At 40.8% G+C, this 20,546-nt stretch overlaps 3 protein-coding genes across 3 annotated transcripts; 2 read left to right on the top strand and 1 right to left on the bottom strand.

Moving 5' to 3' along the window:
- Positions 1 to 3,390: 3,390 nt before the first annotated feature.
- Positions 3,391 to 5,436, top strand: LOC136423416 (eukaryotic initiation factor 4A-like). The gene is made up of 4 exons (XM_066411557.1): positions 3,391 to 3,434; positions 3,887 to 3,983; positions 4,402 to 4,534; positions 5,216 to 5,436. The coding sequence occupies exons 2-4, from the start codon at positions 3,939 to 3,941 to the stop codon at positions 5,434 to 5,436; spliced, it is 399 nt and encodes a 132-aa protein (XP_066267654.1). The 5' UTR covers positions 3,391 to 3,434; positions 3,887 to 3,938.
- A 424-nt stretch (positions 5,437 to 5,860) lies between these two features.
- Positions 5,861 to 10,826, top strand: LOC136422340 (uncharacterized). The gene is made up of 6 exons (XM_066410036.1): positions 5,861 to 6,067; positions 6,630 to 6,739; positions 6,911 to 7,054; positions 7,444 to 7,671; positions 8,152 to 8,237; positions 9,639 to 10,826. The coding sequence occupies exons 1-6, from the start codon at positions 5,908 to 5,910 to the stop codon at positions 9,784 to 9,786; spliced, it is 876 nt and encodes a 291-aa protein (XP_066266133.1). The 5' UTR covers positions 5,861 to 5,907; the 3' UTR covers positions 9,787 to 10,826.
- Positions 10,827 to 17,300: 6,474 nt separating this feature from the next.
- Positions 17,301 to 18,863, bottom strand: LOC136423030 (mediator of RNA polymerase II transcription subunit 11-like). Its single transcript, XM_066411022.1, has 3 exons — positions 18,731 to 18,863; positions 18,178 to 18,308; positions 17,301 to 17,595 (listed from the first exon to the last, which is right to left on the bottom strand). The coding sequence occupies exons 1-3, from the start codon at positions 18,810 to 18,812 to the stop codon at positions 17,446 to 17,448; spliced, it is 363 nt and encodes a 120-aa protein (XP_066267119.1). The 5' UTR covers positions 18,813 to 18,863; the 3' UTR covers positions 17,301 to 17,445.
- Between the last annotated feature and the right edge of the window lie 1,683 nt (positions 18,864 to 20,546).

Genomic DNA, 20,546 nt, shown 5'->3' on the forward strand with positions numbered 1-20,546 from the left:
CTCTTCCAGCAGTTTTCACTCGTTTTAATCCGAACTTGAGAAAAATATGCAAATGTTTTGTTTGTAATCAAGTCCTAAAGTCATAAATGATGACAATGATATCTATTGCATATTCATGCATAAACGTGGGCTGAACGTATATTTTGAAGAAAGGTTAAGATTCCATTTCGTTGTACATGCAGTTTTTAGATGACGTAATATGCACGAACATTTCGTCCGTCGTTAAACGCACAAAGTTCTGGTCTAGTCATACTTCGCTTCTTACATGTGCTATGGAGATGATTCCTGTCCAAAATATGATGTTATAATAAACGCTCAGAGCTATTCACATTTCTCCCCGCTTGCTCAAGAAAATTCAGTACACTAGATCTCATAGGTATACTCAATTATATTTCAGGATCAAATCATGTTTACAGTAAATAGGTAAATACATCAGATAATGTTTATGTGTAGCCTGTAGTTAAATCCGATTTGTTGTGCGTAGTTCAGATCAGAAAATGAAATGCATACCAGCGCTAACTGTTTAAGCATAGCTCCATATCTTACAGATACAGACTTGTTGGATAGAAATTGTTCCGGTCTCGTAAAATTAGAAAATCCGAGTAGTACTTTTGTTGAAAATTGACGCATAGATCAAGTTGATGGAAATCATTTCGGTCTTATTGATGAGAAAACGTACGCCATGATTGTTTGATTAGAATTATGCCGGTCTTTCCGATCAGAAACTTTATTCAGTACTAGTTTGGTTGATAGAAAAGACTACATGTACAATCTTCCTACAACAGTTACAAACACCCGCTCTCTTTGTTGTCTGGTTAGTGTGGAAGTTACTTCAACAACGCGCGCTTTTTAGAGAATTTGGTCATGTTTACAAAATGTTCTATTAGATGAGATAGTTCTAAGCTCTACCCTAGCATTAAGATTGGACTTTCTGAAAAAAGTTTTAGGAATACGGAAAATGGAAATCAATGTTCAGTGATAGTTTTATCATACAATAAATCTGAATCTGCAAATTTCGTCTGGACTTGGTAAATAAGATTAAAAGAGTACATTAAAGGTTGTCATTAAATGACAGACAGTTCACACGTGCCTCTATTTCAATAAATGTGTACACAATCTGTAGAGTAGAGTGCTCACTTGTGATATGATTACGATGTGGATGTTTCATGTTGTATACATACATGTAGACATCTTATACTGTCTGTAGTAAGAAGTAGATGTTTCTATATATGTCATTCTTCAAGTTAAAGGTGATTACATTTACACCTGATAACAATTTGTATAAACGTTGTCGCATTATTGCAGCAATCTATCTCATGTCTATCAAATGTTTCAATGTTCTCTTACTAGTGAACTAATGAACTAGCGTACTTCTACTTCATCATTTCACTGGATGAGATACAGTGGATAGTTCCCCTCTACCTCATTATTTCGCTAGAAGAAGAACTAAATCTTCTCTTGCTAGTAAATTAATGAGATAGCATCCCTTTATTAAACCACGCAGTGATCAGACGGAGACATTGAACATCGGTGTTTTTATTTTGTTCGTTTGCTTGCGGCGTTTGTCTCTGGAATGCCCGGCCGTTGTTCTACAGCAACGACTCTCGCTGCAAAGTGTCGCCATGCGGCGCCACCTGCCGTAACAAGACGGCACTGCAGCTCAAGTCTTACACCTGAAACCAAAAGTTAACCCACTAATTAAATCCCTGATATCCTAGTTTTTAATCAATCATAACTTACACGGGCTTTCGTAACCCGCGCAGGTTGTACCTACCTTGAGTTGGCCGATGTTCGCTGATATTTTCTACGTGTATATGTACTGAACGATCGCTGCGCTCGCTATTTTACGTATCAAGTATTTAGAAGGTACTTCATAATTCGTTTACGAATTCGTGACTTTGACCAAAAACATCCACGGATTTACTTACTACTTTCGTGCTTACGCGTGGAAAACGAAACGTGCGATAAATAGTTAAACGTCCCGGCAGCGCGCCGCAGCAACATATTTTCAGTGGGGCCCGGTGCTCGCAGTGCAAATATCTGTATGTACTATATTAAACGTTATGTGTATTTCTCATAGATAACGGTAAAACAACGACAAATGAGGTTCTCACCTTAAGCCCTGCGGTCTCGATTGTGCTGTAAATAAAGAACGGTTAGAAAAAGTCTAATCTTTATTCAAATTCTCAGAAAATCGCGGCGTTGACAGAGAGAGTCAGCGTAGACGTCTTCTCTAGTCGGTGGCTAGCGGCGATGTGTTTACAACTCTTGTTGCACTGTGACGTGACGTCACTGACATATAGTTTGGGGGTTCTAGAACGGCTCTTACGTGAAGGAGAGGGCACGTGTTCCAGCAGACGGAGAGCACGTGATCAGTATTAAGAAAACACGTGATCAGGCAAGTTTCTTTGGACACAGTTGGTAAGGCCAATGTCATGATTTTTCTTCTTCAGATTTTGTATATTTTTTGTTACAAAGCAAAGTGACATTAACGTCCATTTTGAACAGGCTTGGTTATATACATGAAATTGGATATTAGATGATGTAACACATAACAACGTCAACTTGCAGTCTGTGTTCTTTCCCCATTTTGTATGAGCCAACCCTTCGAAATATCACAATGATATTACATCAGCTACATTGAGCGAAAACTTTTGAAAGTTGACTTTCCTATCAAACTCGATAGAAGGCGTGTCTCCTCATTTGTCTCGTGGAATGTCAGAAAACCGACGTAGGCGTAACACAAGCAACAGAACTTATATGACTGGACAGCTCATGCGACCAAAGTGACAGTTACAGCTAAACAGAGCTTTGGTAGTGATGAGTCGTATCTTTTAGCATGCCAGCAAAGGTACTAATCGCTTGCAGATACTAGTACTATCGGACCCAACGTAGAATACAGCGCAACAGAATATATGAAGGATCGATATTCTCCCCCGAAGACGAAGACAATGTATGTGGTGTGTTCATACTATATAGGAGTTAGATATGCAAAGGCTAGAAGTGACATTCGTTCTCTTATGATTATATTAATGAAGATGGTGTGTTATGCCAGCCCTAAACCCCCTATCTCACCAGACCCGCGGCACGTTGGCGACCTCGCGGCGAACTGGCGATTTGACAGCGCGCACAACGACTTTAATCGATAGAAAATAATCGTTTTACGCTTTGTTGTCTATTTGGCCATACTTACGCGTTTTGTATGATATTCCCGTTATAAAGTTACGGTTAACACGAAATCAAATTTAGGACGCAGCAAGCTTAAGACCGGCAACGTGCCGCCGGTCCAGTGAAATAGGGCTTTAGGGCCGTGGGTTGTACAGTTTGACCAATCACCAGATTCGGAAAAGGTATGTACATGTATTATGCAAAAGTGTGGTAATACCGGTTAAACAACATACGGAGTGCGGCGCTCACATGTACAGTTAACAGAGGTAAGTTTTGTTTGAAAAAGAGCATAGAACCATGTCAAAATATCAGGAACAACGAGAGGGCGCTCAATAAAACGTGCAGTACATGTATATGAATGAAGTGTCAAGAATGGAACGCGTTAGAACAGATCTAAGATGTACGATGTCTTGACCATCTGTAAAGATATACGGGAAACCTTCTTCATACATTTCATGAAGCATTAAAATATGTATAACGTAGGGGAAGGTCGTTTAATATGTCTCAAAGATACCGACATATTCCCATAAACCGTATTCATAGAGTTCTTGTATCTTCTGTCCTAAAAAAACATTTGTTTCAAATGAAGCCTCTGGCTGCCGTGTACATATGCATAACAAAGGGCTCAAGTACCTGATTATTCTTGCTTGCTTGCTTCTAATTATAACCCACAATCAACCTCACAAAATGAGTCATCAAACTTCTTTTTTTTTATTAGACAGAACATTTTTCGTGTCTGACCGTCTGTCCTGTGGTGAAACATCAGAAGCATGGATGAGGGGGCAGCAGGGATGGACATTGGTGGACTTTTAGAGGTAGGAACATGACAAATCTCAGAATGTCCAAGAAATTTAGGTCACATTTAGTATTGGCCTTCCTTAGTTGTTTATTCACATTCAAGTTGACTTGTATTTTTGCCATGTTGGGGGGAATGGTACAATTCTAGTTGTATTAATCTTGTTACACCCATTTCACGTGGCCTGTGTGTGTGTGTGTGTGTGTGTGTGTGTGTGTGTGTGTGTGTGTGTGTGTGTGTGTGTGTGTGTGTGTGTGTGTGTGTGTGTGTGTGTGTGTGTGTGTGTGTGTGTGTGTGGAAATCTTAACACTGTACGATGCAGGGGTGCACAGAAACTGAGAAGTTCGTTGTGTTGGAATGGGTGAAGAATGCACTCCCTGATAATGTCAGGATATATAATATCAGAGTTATATTCACTTGAAATGTTTCTTTTGCAGAACACTCGGAATCCAAAAGTTGACAATTTCAATGACATGAGGCTACATGAGAACCTACTACGAGGGATCAAAGCCTATGGAATTGAGAAGCCCTCTCGCCTTGACCAGCAAGCCATTGTGCCTTGTTGTGAAGGTATGACAAACTGTTCCGAAAGTACTTAGTACACTGTACAGGTACTTGTCCAAATGGCCTCAGTTTTCTACGTTTGATTATACATCCCGTATTGCCTTGTCGGCAGTTCTAGCCCCTTTGCTTGTATTAGCCATCGTCTGGTTGGGCAGCCATGGCTTTCACATCAGAAGCAATGGATAAACTAGTACATGTGTATATAGAAAATATGCAACAATGTAAGCACAAAGAGATAGATCAATAACAACATCCCCTCCGTTAATTACACATAGCCATAATATTGTTAGTTTGTCTCAAAATGTTGTATATAATCTTTGTTTTTCATGTTTGTCCCTATGTCATATGGGCCAGTGAGAGCCTGAAATAAAGAAATAATAATAATAATTAGTAGCCTCTTCCATTGACCCCATGACCTGGACAGTGATGCATATCTGAATAACGACTAGTTCTACCACCGTTCACCGAACTCCCTTTCCTGTCACTCCGCCAAGTTTGACCATTGCGGCCATCTTCCAACCGTCACTGACTTTCTGCCACTGATAGTGTATTCAAATAACTACGGACGCAAACCAACCCAAACGAACACACAGACCGAAAACAAAGCGTCCTCCGATCCGTACATGAAGTTACTAACTGTTGGTGTAGAGTTGTTAGTAGTAAAACATCTGTGTTGTTCAGGTACAGGGCGTGACCTGATTGCACGGGTTCAGTCTGATCAGGAGGCGATGACTACGTTCGCCATTGTCCTCCTGCAACAACTGGCCACAAAGACGGGAGGCGCCGATACTAGGAACTGTCAAACCCTGGTCCTGGCAAAGTCTCGGGAAACGGCACACCAGGTAACTGCCTTCGCCAGAAGGTTATGTTTTCGGTTTTGTGTGGTGGAGTGTAAACAGCATAACTAGGGATGCTGTGGGTGGATCATGATCCTTGGTAGGTGAGTAGTTGTTGGGGAGACAAAGGTTGGGTGGGCATCCTAGCGGTTTCCTACGGTACTGCAGTGGAACTTTCGGCTTTGAGATCTCGTGTTTTGAAAGGGCTGGTCGTGATTTTGAGAGGTAGGTAGCTCTTGGGGCAGGGAATAAGTGTTTGGGCCCCCTAGCGGCTTTTTTGGAATTGCAGCGAGCGGTTTTGTTGGAAACTTTGGATATTTGTACATTAACATGCCATAAAGGTTGATATAATTTGGCAAAGGTAAGAGGCCGTGGAACTATAATTAGCACTCCGATTCTGTTTCTCAAATACAAATCATTTTACAGCGATGCATATAGAAGTAAGCCACAAATTATCTATGAAATAAACCCTATATGAGTATAGCAATGTAGGTTACAAATGGTTAAGTTAGAAGTTGCTAATAATTTTCCCTCCTCCACAAGATGCAAAGAGCAGTCATCCACATTGGTGATTACATGAGTGTCTCCAGCCATGCCTGTTTTGAGGATGTTACCAAAGATATGCGAATACTGGAGAATGGCGTCGACATCGTGCTGGGCACGCCCGGCCATGTGTGTGACATAATCAACCGGATACCTCTCAGTAAGTAACGCCTAGTAATTGCTAGTAGAAGTCTATTAGGCGCTTGTAATCTGAGTACGACAGCAAACCTATTCTTTGTATAAGTAAAAGTAATTAGAAAAAAAAATATTAGTAAAAGAAAATTTGCTAACGAAAAAAAACAGGGAACAAATGCAGCCTGGTGCCATCCGATTATACCGGGACTCCAACACTCGCTACCCTATCAATGCAACGATGTATGTGGTGTATACTATCGGTACTAGCGAAGCCAAGGCGAAGCCAATACTATCGGTATTAAGTGTGGGTAGGGGACCGGGTAGTAATCGAATGGCACCCAGGCTAGAATAGATTCTCTTGCAGGAGTATTTTTCACAACTTCTCTTCCGGATCTCCTGTCTTTACGGTATGGCTGCTTTCCATCTAACTGTTATCTAGAACTCTTTCCTTTATACGAGCCGCTGTTCATGTAAAAGGAGCTTAAATTTGGCGGCGAAAGACAACGTTAGCTTAGCTTGGGGAAGGTAAGCCATGGACAAGATTTGGACTGCTGAAGTAAATCCAAGAAATCCTGTTATTCCTCCAGACACCTCAGAACTGAAGACGATTGTGCTGTGCGAGGTTGATGAGATGTTTTCTCGTGGTTTCAAGGACAGCATTTACGACATCTTCAGCCGTCTGCCAAATACAATTCAGGTAAGATCAGCTAGATGTTTCATATGTGTTGCTCCTTGTTGAACAGACTATATCACGAAAACGGGGAACTGGAAGAAAATTACGATTTTTGTCCTCCTACACCTGCTTGGAAAATATGTAAACAAGGGAGATGATAAAGTGTTTTCTGAGTTCTGAACTGGCCTGTTTCAGGTTATTGTGATGTCCGCCACCATGCCCTTGGACGTGCTAAATTTCACTGGGAGGCTCATGCGCGATCCCGTCAACGTCATGGTCAAGGATGAGGACCTGACCCTGGAGGGCGCCAAGCAGTTTTGCGTCATGGTGGAACGTGAGGTGAGTGTCACAAAGTGCTGACCAGTTATGCAGTGTACCATGTACCCAAGTCTTTTTGAGACCGTGCGGTCGGAGGGTTGTTACATGTATCTACTGTGTCTGGGACACGGTATTGCAAGGTGGAGCCCAACCCTCTCCTTCCGCCGCCTTTTACCTCCCAAAGTCAGGTACCAATTTTTCACCTGGGTGGAGTGAAGAAATTCAAAGTCGTGCCAATTAAGTTTTTTCCCCAAGGGCAAGGGCACAACGTCTAGCCAGGATGCCAGGAACCAAACCCGTGACCTCTCAATCTCGTATCCACCAGCCTACCCATTCGGCCATTCGATCAAGAAAGTCCTTGCCATTTTAGGGACATACTTCTTTAACAATGCTGTTATGTTGTGATTTAGGAGTACAAGATGGGCACCCTGTGTGACTTGTACGAGACCCTCACCATCACCCAAGCTGTGATCATCTGTAACACGCCGGGGAAGGTCGACTGGCTGACGGACAGGATGGGTAAAAGGGACTTCACCGTCTCCGCTACTCACGAGGACATGGAACAGGAGGAGCGGGACCTGATCAGGCGCGAGTTCCGCTCGGGATCCAGTCGGGTACTGATCACTACTGAGCAGATGGTAAGTAGTAAAAAATAAATTATTTATTGTTTTGGCTGTGAATGACATGCATCCAGACTTGGGCTGCCCAGCTAGCCGTTGGCTACTAGTATTATACAGGGATAGTCCTGCTAACAAAGACAATACAGAATTTAGCTAGGACATGGACCGGATGACTTTATTATGGGTTTAGAAGCGAAGGGACCATTCATATCAGAGCCCATTGACCCCATCTGAACCGAAACGGGGGCAGATACAGACTTCCAGTCAACTTTGACCCATCCCTGACGTCACACATTCGTGTTTGTCAGAAGGAAGTGGGCCAAACACCTGATAATGGCTGACGAGGACGGATGACTTTAATGAGCTGCCCTTGTATTGGATCAAGTTGAAATATCTTAATATTTCTCCTCGGACAATCTTCACTTTTCCCCTGAACCCACAAACGATTGACCTATGCAAAAGCATGCCTATTCACCCCATTCCTTTTGCACCCCACAGGCACAAGAAATATGGAAATCGGGTGTTTCACCTGCATTAGTCATAAACTACGACTTGCCGTCAAACCGAGAACATTACATCACCAGGTAAGTAAGCCTGGCACAGAATGAACCTACATTATCACATAGGTAGATGGCGTCGACCAATCAGAAGCCTCCATTGCCCACAATAAGTGGTCTGTTATCACGCCATAACACACCACTTATTGACGTCATGTCAGAACACAACCGTTCCATTTTCGTTCCATTTTGTAGAGGGGGTATCTTTTTGATTCATCTTTTTTCTTAACCTTGTTTAAAAAATCTTTATAACCGTTGCATTTTGTAGAGGGGGTATCTATTTGATGAATCTTTTTCTTAACCTTGTTTAAAAAATCTTTATCGTCTTAGAATTCCTAAAAATTTCCTTAGAATACATGAAAAAGGGAAAACAAATTTAAACTTCCCAAAAATGTTCCGCGTGTTCCATTTGCTGTTGGCCAAAGAAACCACGTTCTATTTAAGGTTCCGCGCGTTCCATTTCCTGCTGGCCAAAGAACCTGTGTTCTATTCAGGTTACCTGAGGTCATGTTGCAGGGAGATTCTTCAATGATAACATTTTCTGACTGACCTGAAACCGACCCTACTATCCTGTGTGGTTGAAATAAATAAATCAGACAACAGTTGTACATATTCTTCATCATCTTCTGTTAAAAAGGACAAATGTGAATTCTGAAATGAATTCTTAAGATAGTATAAGGGATCTATGCGTCAAACAGAAATTGTCTACTCTTATTTGCGTCAGTTTGGATAAGCTATATGATAATAACGTTAATGACCCGCCTCTTCCTCGGTGTATATGGTGTCATAACGCCTGGTCATGTGCTATAACCACCTCATAAAACCACCTCGTTCGCTTCGCTCACTCGGTGGTTTTATCCGGTGGTTATAGCACATGGCCAGGCGTTATGACACCATATACACCTTGGGGCGGGTCATTAACCCTTAATTATACATGCATGTAGCTATCATATATGCATCCATGTGATTCTTCAGATATGGGCGTCATTAGGCTGCGACTGTAGTGATATGACGTTGTGTTCTCAATAAAAGACATTACTACTACTACTACTACTACTACTACTACTACTACTACTACTACTACTACTACTCACTACTACTACTACTACTCACTACTACTACAAGATAGTTAGTGCCAGTACACCCCAACAGATTCTAGGATACAGACCTGGTACTGGCAACGTAAAAGGCAACGACAGTTCTGACTTCTGAGTACAGTATAGTTTAAGGAGGCAGTGAAAATAATGCTGTTTCCATCATTTTTCGGTTGTAAGAATTAGTGCTGAAAACTAGGTACCTGAATTCGAACGTCATATGATTATGAACTTCTTGTATCAGTTTTTGACTAGCATATATTGAGATGCTAATCCAGCACTTAAACCAGCCTGTTTCGTTTCCCTTCCCCTGCACGCCCCCCTCCCACCCCAGGGTTGGACTCTCTGCCCGTATTGTTGGACGCAAACGAGTGGTCCTCAACTTTGTGACAGACGGTGAGGAGCGTGTGCTGAAAGACATCGAGCAGTTCTACAACACCCAGATCCAAGAGATGCCCATGGATGTGGCTGATCTGATGTGATCAGATATTGTCAACGTTTTGTCACTTGCTTTCCCGTTGGCTCTTTTTGGGCATCAGGACTTGTACAAGATTCCTATAAATTTAGATGATTGTGTTATGTGAGATGTTTAGAATACGGTAGCCAATAAGACATTGTAGTTATATATCTTGTCAAGTTATTATTACCTCGGTGAAATGGAAGGTATTGTTTCTGGTGTTTCTGTTTGTCAGCGTGTGTTTCCACACGTATGCAGGAAGTTATGTCAAAGATTCCAGAAAGGTCCCAGGATAAGTTATCAAAGTTTATCTCATTTCCTATCTTTGATTTCCTCCTGTGTTCTTATCTGTTGCCTTATGGGAGCCAGTGGGAAAATAAATATACAGAATCAGTGAGACATTCACATGAACAAAACAAGAAATTTACAAAAACTTCAAATATTTCACGGAGGTATGTGATCTTCGATCTCTTACTTTGATTTTCTTTTCTTTTCTGAAGTGGCAATCGTACATTGTGCGTAGTGTATACGCATTGATATCTTATATGCGTCTTGGAAGATGGGAATGCGTGAAGAAGTGGAACTTCGAGTATTTCAGTACAATGCTTTGTACATGTGTGTTCCCAAAGATTCCAAACTGTGTAAAACCTGTGTTGCTAGGTTTCGTTTTCCATTTATTTGGGTCTAAACCGGAGTTTAGCGAGTATGGTGACTTTGGTGAACTAACTATTGGGTTACATATCTGGAGAAAGGTAGAAAAGCAGCATAATTGAGAATATTCATCAGTATCTGAAAATGGTAGATAAAATATCAAGTCAAACGGAGGAAAAGACAATTGCCCTGCAGACTAGAACCCAGGGCTAGCGGTTCACATGGACTACACATAACGGAAACGACAATTGCGTGTGCGAAGGCATACTTTTATTCCTATGCTGACATGGTCACTGTTACCGGTCACTTTGTATAGGTTTGGAACCATAGATTCATTGATGTGTTTGTCGTGGTGGTGCTTATTTAAGATTGTAACGTTATGATTTGTTTTCAATAAAAAAGGTTTACAACATACTTTTCCGTAAGGATCGTCGTTTTTGTACTCATACAAGAAGTGCAGCAACTTCACAAAACATCTTCATGAAAAGTTTCTATACGAAAGATTGTCATTTTAGCTGATGACGTCAGTGTGTAAACATTATATAGACACTAAAAAGTTAAAATGGTGTTATAGTATCATTTCTTGACTCTTTGACTCGTAGGCATCTAGCGCTCTTGAGTCGACCAAATGGTTTGGCCTGTCAAGCTTAGCAACCATTCAATGCGATCTAAACTCGACATTATTCTATAGTCATTGAGAAAACAGTTCAAACTACAGTAATAATCATATAGGCTTTCAGTACAGAGACATTTCATTACGTGATGATTAGAAGGTATGGTACTTTTGCCCCAGAGCACTACACGTAATGTAGGAACTAAGATATGGTCTTCTTCCAATATATATAGGTCGCCATCACGAAAGATTTATAGCAAGTACTTTGACAACATCCAGAGAGGTTTATTCATGAGATTCTGTCTTTATTCATCGTTCAGTTTGTGTGTAAGGTCGCTGCCCATAGATGGCGCAACAAGAACGTCCTTCAACAGTGGCGCTTCCTTGCAAGGAGGTTCTATTGACAAGAATATTCTGTTCAATAGAACGTCCCTGCTTCAATGTAGTAAAGTGTGCACAAGTGGCGCAACCTGCCGGCAGAAAGCGGCACTGCAGCCTGTCTTAGCTCTAAACATTCATAATTACCTGCAAATCTAATTCTTACTACCTCTATATATCTATAGGGTAACATACCGTTATGTGTACCTACCTGTAGTAATACACGCGTAAATCACGTGACGATCTCTGGGCGCGCCGCACGTGATCATCACTAGCCTGGAATCCAGACCTATCGTAGCTCCCGAGTCTCTCTCCGCAAAATTTGCGGAGAGAGACTCGGGAGCTATTATAGGTCTGGATTCCAGGCTAGATCATCACGTGAATTCATAACTCGTAAATGCACCGCTTTAGTCTGGAGAGATGTCGTAACGTTTTTTTCTTAAATTGGTGCGTATACGCCGATCATGAACGTATGCGATTTTATGCAACTGCTTGCTAGTCTAACGTTACATCAGTGTTGGTGGATAGTGGGTGTCGCGTCTTAGCAATATTGTGGCAACAACGCGCAACAACATCAGCAACGCTAATTTCATGACAAGATACAACCGTTAGTCAAACAACAACAAAGTATAGTCTCACCTTCAGCCCTGCGGTCTCGACTGTGCTGTGAATAAAGAACGGTTAGAAAAAGTCTAATCTTTATTGTTCTCTCAGAAAATCGCGGCGTTGAGAGGGAGAGTCAACGTAGACGTCTGCTCTAGTCGGTGGCTCGCGGCGATGTGTTTACAACTCTTATAGTGCTGTGACGTGACGTCACTGACGACAGGTTTAAGAATTTTGGGTTCTAGAACATCTTTTAGGCGTTTGGGGAGGGGGGCGCGCCAGAGATGTAACTAACTAGTAGTACTAGTTAAATTTCAAACACTTGATAGTGAAGATCCAGTTGAACTAGAGTCCGCCTACGACGTTAAAAAGTTCAGTCTCATTTACATCGTTTCTCAGTCAATTACTAAAGATAGATATCACAATAAGTACATGTATATCAATGGTAAAATCATATTACAGTGGTATATCTATATTACAGTAATGCTATCAACACCAATCACATCATACTGGAAACCGTCACAAAACAAGGCTAAAACTATTCTTACCTTTGTCCTTAGTTCACCTTCACCTGCTGAATTCTCAGGTTTACCTGTTGGTTTCAAGTAAACTTGTGCCGCTTTTACGGGCAATGAAGACATCAAAATTATGTCTAGTTTTCTAATATGCTGTAGATAAAGGTAAAGTCAAAGTGCAGAGGAGAATTGAAGTCTTGACGTCTTGTACTCGTAGCTGCTGATGTCTTCGCTGGAAACGGTTCTCTTCTTACTTGTTTATCAGACTCCTTCTTATAATGATTGTTTACTGTTAATCTCATTACATCTAAGTTAGTTTGACATCAACCCCTACCCTCCCCAAGTGGCTGAACATTTTCATCCCCACTCATAGTACCTAAACATCCTACGGTCACTAATCTTGACGGACAGACAGACGGTACACTTTACTCACCTTCAGCTGCGTTGTACTTTCGGACTCGTCAACAAATTCTACAGGTAAAATGTAAACGAAAATAGGATTATCAGCAAAAGTTTGCCGTGAAATCGTCGAGAAGAGCTGTCGGCGTCTTGTCTCTGCCTGCGCTTCTCGAAGAATGTTTGTAAGTTTTTATGACGTCACTGAGAAACTTGTGAGTTGAAACCGCATCGCAACGTAACGTACCAGTACAGTATGATGTTCTATTTGACACATAAAACTATTTGTAAAGAGTACTAAGTTAAAGACTAGCAAAAGACTAGTTATATACTACGATGTATTTTGAATCTTACAATTTTCTAAGTTCGAAATCGTGCCGTGAAAATATGGCTAAAATTGAATTTTCTATTCGCTCCGATGTAGCTACTTTATCACTGTGATGTCATAATTCAAGGTCAGTGTCACATTGTCAGGATGCCCTTCAAATTTTCTAAACATACATTTTACGCTACAAAGCAAACGATTCATGAACAATTCTTGGTTCCAACCAAGTCTAAGGCCTTGTTCAATAATGCAGAACATCCGTTGATTGCTTTAAAAAAGCACACACACCCTTTTGAATTCAGGCACACAAACAAACGAACATATGTACACAGGCACTCTATCACACACGGTGGCACACACACACACACACACACAAACACACACACACACATGCACACACACTCACACACCACACACCGTTTGAAAAATCCTATAATACAAAACTTACCCTTTCTCAAGACGTTAACCTACCGAGGCGACGTGTCAAAAGTGTCACTCTGATCTTCAGTGATAAGCAAACATTCGCTATCTCATATCTCGTCAGATATCAAACCCCCTGACATCTAAACAGTTGTACCCCGGCCTCGTTCGTATACTAAAGAAAAATACGGTCATCAAAGTTCAAAAACAAAACGTGCACTGTACTCACCTACACTTTCGTTGTCCCCCAGTGTTTGTCCACAAATTCTACGGGGGAAACTTCAACATTAACCGCGTTGAACGCAAAATTGTGCGGCAAAATTCTCGAGAAATGCTGAAGACGTGTCGTCTCCAGCTGCAAATCTCAAAGTAATCTTTCAACGACACTGTGACGTCATAATGAAGATGAGTGACCGAAACGAACATGCGTATACATGTATTTGTAGGAATAAAGTATAGCAATTCTACAGCACTAGCTTTGTAAAAGCCTAATACATGTAGTGATATTCTCTTTAATACCTACTTTCTGTCAGTACATATTAAAATCAGGCATATTGTCATTCTTGATTTTGGATGGTCTCATCATCGAAATCAAAGTCAAATAAGCATGGAAACTTCAAACCCCTTGGCGAGCCTTTGGCGGTTTCCCCATTCCCGAAAAGACTGACATTTTGCAATTTGACGGTCGTTCAAACACTTTTTGACGCTCCGACTGGCAGCGGTACTGCAGATTAGGCTCGGATAGGGGATGCAGTCTCGACGTGTAAAATCTTGAATATATACAAGACATCAGGCTTAAAGCCTATGAACACTTTCCCAAACGTGTTCAGAAAGCTACAAATACATTTAGAACAACCTTTAAGACTTTTTAAGACCAAGAAAGGATCGATTTGTAGGCGCCGCACGAGGAGCCCGTGTAACACCATGGTCGCCCGTTAAAGCGCCATCTATGTTCATGTACACGTTTTGTACATCACGTTTTGTACGCAATGGTAGATTACGGATATATGTGGACATCATCCACTTTTCTTGTAAAAACTTTGGCCTTTTCCTGAACTGTTTACCTGTGAAGCCTTGAAAAAAATGCTCTATAATCAATTTCGCGCACAGTGGTGCAGATTGTTGTTTTCCTCCCGAACTGTCTAGAAGTGTAGATTGAACGTGTCTTTCAGGTTATAGGTATTTTTCCTCTGTTACAAATTGTTGGTTGTGGTCAACATGAACTTGTTGGACACACATCATCAGGTGTTTTCAGTAAACCAGTCTGTACCGTATTAACCCAGTTTATATACACAGACTCTGTATGTCCTTGTACATGTTTTACTATTTTGTGGCCTGGTGTCTTTATGTTTATCGATATAAGCCGATGAACGGTTGAGGAAAGGACCAACGATGTCAAGAAAATGCGCATGATGCGCACAGATATCCATAATCTACTTATCACGTACAAAACAGTGATGTGCACAAGAATGTAGGCGGCGCTTCAACGGGCGGCCATGGTGTTACATGAGCTCCTCGCGCGGCGCCTACAAATAGATCCTTTTTGTGTCAACTAGTCTTTTTGAAAATCTTAAAAGTCATTCTAAATTTATGTTTGGGGAAGTGTTCACTGGTTCTAAGCCTAATGTCTTGTATATTTTCACATTTTTACAAGTCGGCACCTCATACCGGCCTATCAGAGCCTAATCTGCAGTACCGCTCCCGGCCGGCGCGTGAAAAGTCTTAAAACGACCGTCAAATTGCCAAATTTCCGTCTTTTCGGGAATGGAGAAATCGCGGAAGGCTCGCAAAAGGGTTTGAATCTTTGGGGCTTGTTTGACTTTCATTTCGATAATGCACCCATTTAAAACCAACAATGACAATATTTCAGACACGTCACAAACAGAATGATTGGATATTAGGTCATAAATCATATGTTTCCTTCGCATTTCACCAATGAAGGGTACATTTCCTATAAATCGTCACCTTTTGAAGGGCTACCTCATCCTAATGCTAAGTCTATTTTGTGAAGCAAAAAGATGTCGAACAAATACACGTGTTTTTGTCTGTTTTTCTATCAATCGCTCCAATGTTCCTTTCAAAATGCTGCGGTGTGTGTGGACGCTGTGGAGTACAAAACGGTGCCATGTTATCCACTTATCATAATTTGTCCATATAGATGTTAATGCCAAAAGAATTAGCTAATACAGAGGTCGTCTTCTTGACAACATGTATCCCATGTATGATATATTGTGCTTTATGATGTACTGGTGCAATGATAATAGTTCACCAGAGTATAGTTCAGTGTTTATTTGGTAGTGACATGGAGGTTATCTCTAGATCTATTGATCAGACCACAAACAGAACTTTCAGAGGGCAACTTCAAATCAGTCATAACGTGTTATTGCGATGTTGTCCCATTGAAATGTCAGCTCCCCTCTGCAGGGTACAATACTGACACGATGACACATGGCATGTGACCATGATGTACTCTCACTAGCTTCCTTAGAAGGTGACATGAAAAGTGGAGACTACTAGCACATCTTGGACGTCATGAAAAGAGATATTAAGAGTGTAAATTCACACGCTTCCGTTTGTTCATCAAATTCATCTAACCCATAAATAACTTAACTATGACTTCTCTAATCCTTGACTTAATACAACTTTTGATGTGACATGGAGAGCCTCGGATGGTTTGAAAATCACCAGCTTCCTTACGAGAACAAAGGAGGTCATAGGCAGAACTAAGTGTCTCAAAGAACTAGGACTTTTTGGAAAGCCCTAGATGTCAAACCGCTTTTCTCTCCAGACATGCCTACTCCCACTAGTGTGCACCTTTTACTTGTGGTCTGGACACCAAAAAGGCTAGATTATGTTAATGAGCAAGTTTAACACAGGCGATCATATTAGCATTAATGTTCATCTGTGTTGGTAGTTATCATACTAGTCAAACTTTGCTCCAAGTCAAAAGTTAGTACATTATATTTTTAACTGTCCCACTGTAGTCTTCTTCAGACTTCAGTTGACCATGGTAATGACATAATGCTATCGCCTTAACTCTCTATTCAATCACTAACACAACAAATATGAGGAGCCCAGAATGTTAGTGATTCAACATTTAATGTTTTGTCAGCAAAAACAATATATAAACTCTTATGGCATAGGGAGTCAAATATAACAACAATAATATAACAAAAATACATGTAGTAAAACAAATCTTTCACATGTTATTACTACTTTTGGTCCATGTTTGCCTCTACATTGAACTACATTTGTGGCACCAGTCTCTATCTATCTAGTTATATCAAATTCAACATTAGGTAAGGTGTTTCCAAATTTCACTAACCAATGATTAATAAGGCACAAACCTACAAGTATTTATAACCTTACAAATGTGCATGTGCTGAGGTCATATCATAGACATAATAGATCAAATAAAATCATCACATCTTTGAGTACTGTACATTGTCCAACAGTTTAGCAATGGCAACACTGCTTCTCTCAGACCAGAACGTCAAGAAATTCCAGTCTGTTTTCGTTCACAAGACTTGCATCTTTTGATGGCACATTGTAAGCTGTGGTCCACTGCTCACTGTACATGTATTGTAAAAAAAAGAGCTAGAGGGAATTCCCTGTATAATGTACCGTACTGTGCGCACATGTATGTACTGTACATATCATCTGTCTTCTCTGTCATGACCAGTGGAAGATTAGCTCTTCAGTGACTGAGTGAGCTCAACCGGTTTCACTCTCTCCAGATCTAAACTGGTTTGCGATCACTTTCACTTTCCCCCCAGTTTTCCCTCACTGCTGCGGCCCTTGTGAGGATCCCTGTGTGCAGACAGAGTTGAGGTCTGCCAGGCGTTTCTTGGCGTGTTCCACCCTGTGCAGGGCCATCTGTGTCTCCTTCTGGGCAGAGTAGCTGGATCCTTCATGTGGCTGGCCGGTAGCAACCTGTGAAAACAGAGTTTGTATTTACTGGCAAATACTGTAAATGCATTTAAGTTTGCGGTGGTTTTAAGCTCACGTTTGAGACAATGGTAGACGATGGGGTAGGAGGGTAAAAATTTCCGCTGTGGTTTTACGTTTGCTGCAAAGAGCTTACCGCAAAAACCGTGAACATAAAACCACTGCAAACATTTCTTCATTTACAGTAAATCATTTATCATCATCATCGTCTTCACCTCTTTTCAGTTCTTCCACTGAGGTGAGCCGTCATTGTTTTCCACATTGTTTTGTTTGCTACTGTCTCCAGCACCCTGTCCCAACTGCAGCCAATCTCAAGAAATCATTCCAACTGCAAACTGAGGTCCAAAATAGCAATCACTATGCAGAGTTTCAAATGTAGGATTATGAACCTTAGGAACCAAAAGTGGGGTTACTATACACTAGACAATGACAAGATCAAGATTAATTCTGTATGCAAAAAAAAAAAAATACTAATAACTAACTAACAAATGCTGATAAAAAGGTAATCTGTTTTGATGATGATGATGTTTTGATGAAATAATAAATAAACAAAGAAAGCTTCTCCACCTGTGTGAGATAGTTGATCTCCTGAGACAGTCCTGACTCCACGTCCTGTAGAGACTTGAGGAACTGACCGGTGTGTCTGTCCAGCTGCCTCTCATTGGGCTTGTCCTTACACAGCTCTTGGACTGCCAGGCCTAGTGCACATGATAATACATACTTTTTTTTAAAGGTAAGAGGTACGTAGTCAGGTACATTCAAAATTTATGCGGCGCTCCTACTCTTCAGTCTAACTGCTTTTCTCGTCACATTTTAGGTTAATCTATAACACACGGTCTGGTTACAACTGAAATGCAGCATTATATTACCCAAAACCTTCTCAGAAATGCAAGAAGGTAGCGAAAATTATGTACCAAATGCTAAAGTTTACCCACAACAAAGGATCCAAACGCCCCCCTCCCCAGTCTAAAATTCTTAAGATTCCCTCGTATAATTTTCAGCGTTTAGGCCTCAACATGAAGCTTTCTTCTTCAATACTGCTGAGCCCGCCTTTCGGCAGATTATTAGCAGCTGCGCTTTAAATCTATACTTTGTGGATTCCAAAGGCATAAGTCCGTACCTGCGTTTTGCAGAACTGCTGCTATTTCTTTCTCGATGGACTCCAAAGCTTGTAATCTCTCCACAGCGCTGGACGAAGCCATGTTCCACTCGAGTAGTCTCTAACCGGTGTTCATATGTCAAAGGTTACCATCTCATACTTCAGTTTCTGTGAGGGCCAATTTTAGGAACATGTTTTTGCTGCAGTATTTAAAACGGTAAGGTTTAATGATATCTAGCCGTTATGTCAAATTCTCCACGATATGTCTTTGTCAATGCTTTGAATCATTGAACTGCGTATGGTTTAATGTTTTGGTAATTGGTAAGGCAAAACATGTATAAACTATTTCTTTTTAAACCTGTAGTACAACTTAGAATCACAAGGTGGCACTACACATCTGCAAACTACTTACAGGAAGTTAACATTTAATACATCAAGGAGGTTGAATACTGTAAATGCAGAAATGTTCCCAGTGGTTTTATCATCAACTTTTATGTTTGTTGCCCACCTTTGACTGTTAGCACTACTGTTGTTTCAAACGCGAACTTAAAACCACCGCCAAGTCAACAGGATCTAGTTTCTGTCATAACCAGGATAAATGCTTGGAACATAACTGTTGTCTATTCTTTTTATCTAGACGGGAACCGAATAATGACTAATATGGGCAGAAATTCACAGCTACAGCTGGGCTTTTACTCCACTCATCCTATGGGTACCACCACAACAGAAATACCCTGTCACAAACGGTTTCAGCCAATCTCCCAAGGAGGACCAGTCAACAGCCATCACTATCTTCTGAACCGTTCTTACTGGTCTTTTCTTTCTGTAGGTCAAATGTTTGTGGTATGTCATCGCTCAGATAACAATACTCCAGGCCAGATTTGAGGACGATAGTTCAGTGTTCACATGCCTTCTCTGATATCTAATCATTGTTAGTCATCACACCACCCACTATTATCAGTTTTGTGATTCAGAAGTGCCAGTCATCTAGTGGAATCAGTGCAGTAGTCCCATTGTTATCTCCAAGCCTGCATAGCAGGATATTAGAACAAATTTGTGCTTTTAGCTAGTCCTTCAAAATTTTGAACGTCAATTCTTAATTTCAGCATGTCGAAAAGTCAAGTCTCAAGTAGATATACGTGTATATGATGTAGGTTTTGTGTATTTGTGTGAACTTTCATAGCACTGTTGAACTTTTTCATTTTTTTTCTTAGATTTTCCCAACTTCCAGGCTCTGATACATCCAAATGTTGCATCGATTGAGACATGAATCAACTTTGCATTCAAATTTTGTATCATAACTAAAAACTTCTGAGGAAATTGATTGTGATATTTGGAATGTGTGGTGTTAGCAAGATGAAGGTCAAGGTTGATTTTCGACCCCCAGGCATGTGACCTTGGTCCTGCCACAGGACCTCAGATTTTTGGGTAGGAGATGGCTTTTGAAGAAGTGTTGTAGGGTTGGGCCCCCTAGTAGCTTGCTCTGGTTTATGGTTTCTGTATATCCATGAAACATCAAGCTTTATTTACATTTATGTATCTTTCCTTTGATTATGTAACTCACATAATGGTTCAGTTGGATGTTTTGTTTCTCTAAATTCGTTTGTCGAATCAGATTCAAGGTAATTACTGCTACATGTATGCTTATTGATGTTGGCCAACAAATTATACATGTACAAACAAAACACAGTAAAGAGACAACACTCTTTCTTTCAGTACCATGTGGATACAAAGGTTTTATTTTTTTTCCTCTTATAGTATGGTAGAATGACATTATCATACACATCTTGCTAGACCAACTAAACTGAGCTGCAAAATATATGTAGAAAAAAATTTA

This window comes from Branchiostoma lanceolatum, chromosome 17, assembly GCF_035083965.1.
Source record: "Branchiostoma lanceolatum isolate klBraLanc5 chromosome 17, klBraLanc5.hap2, whole genome shotgun sequence".
Classification (NCBI taxonomy): Eukaryota; Metazoa; Chordata; class Leptocardii; order Amphioxiformes; family Branchiostomatidae; genus Branchiostoma; species Branchiostoma lanceolatum.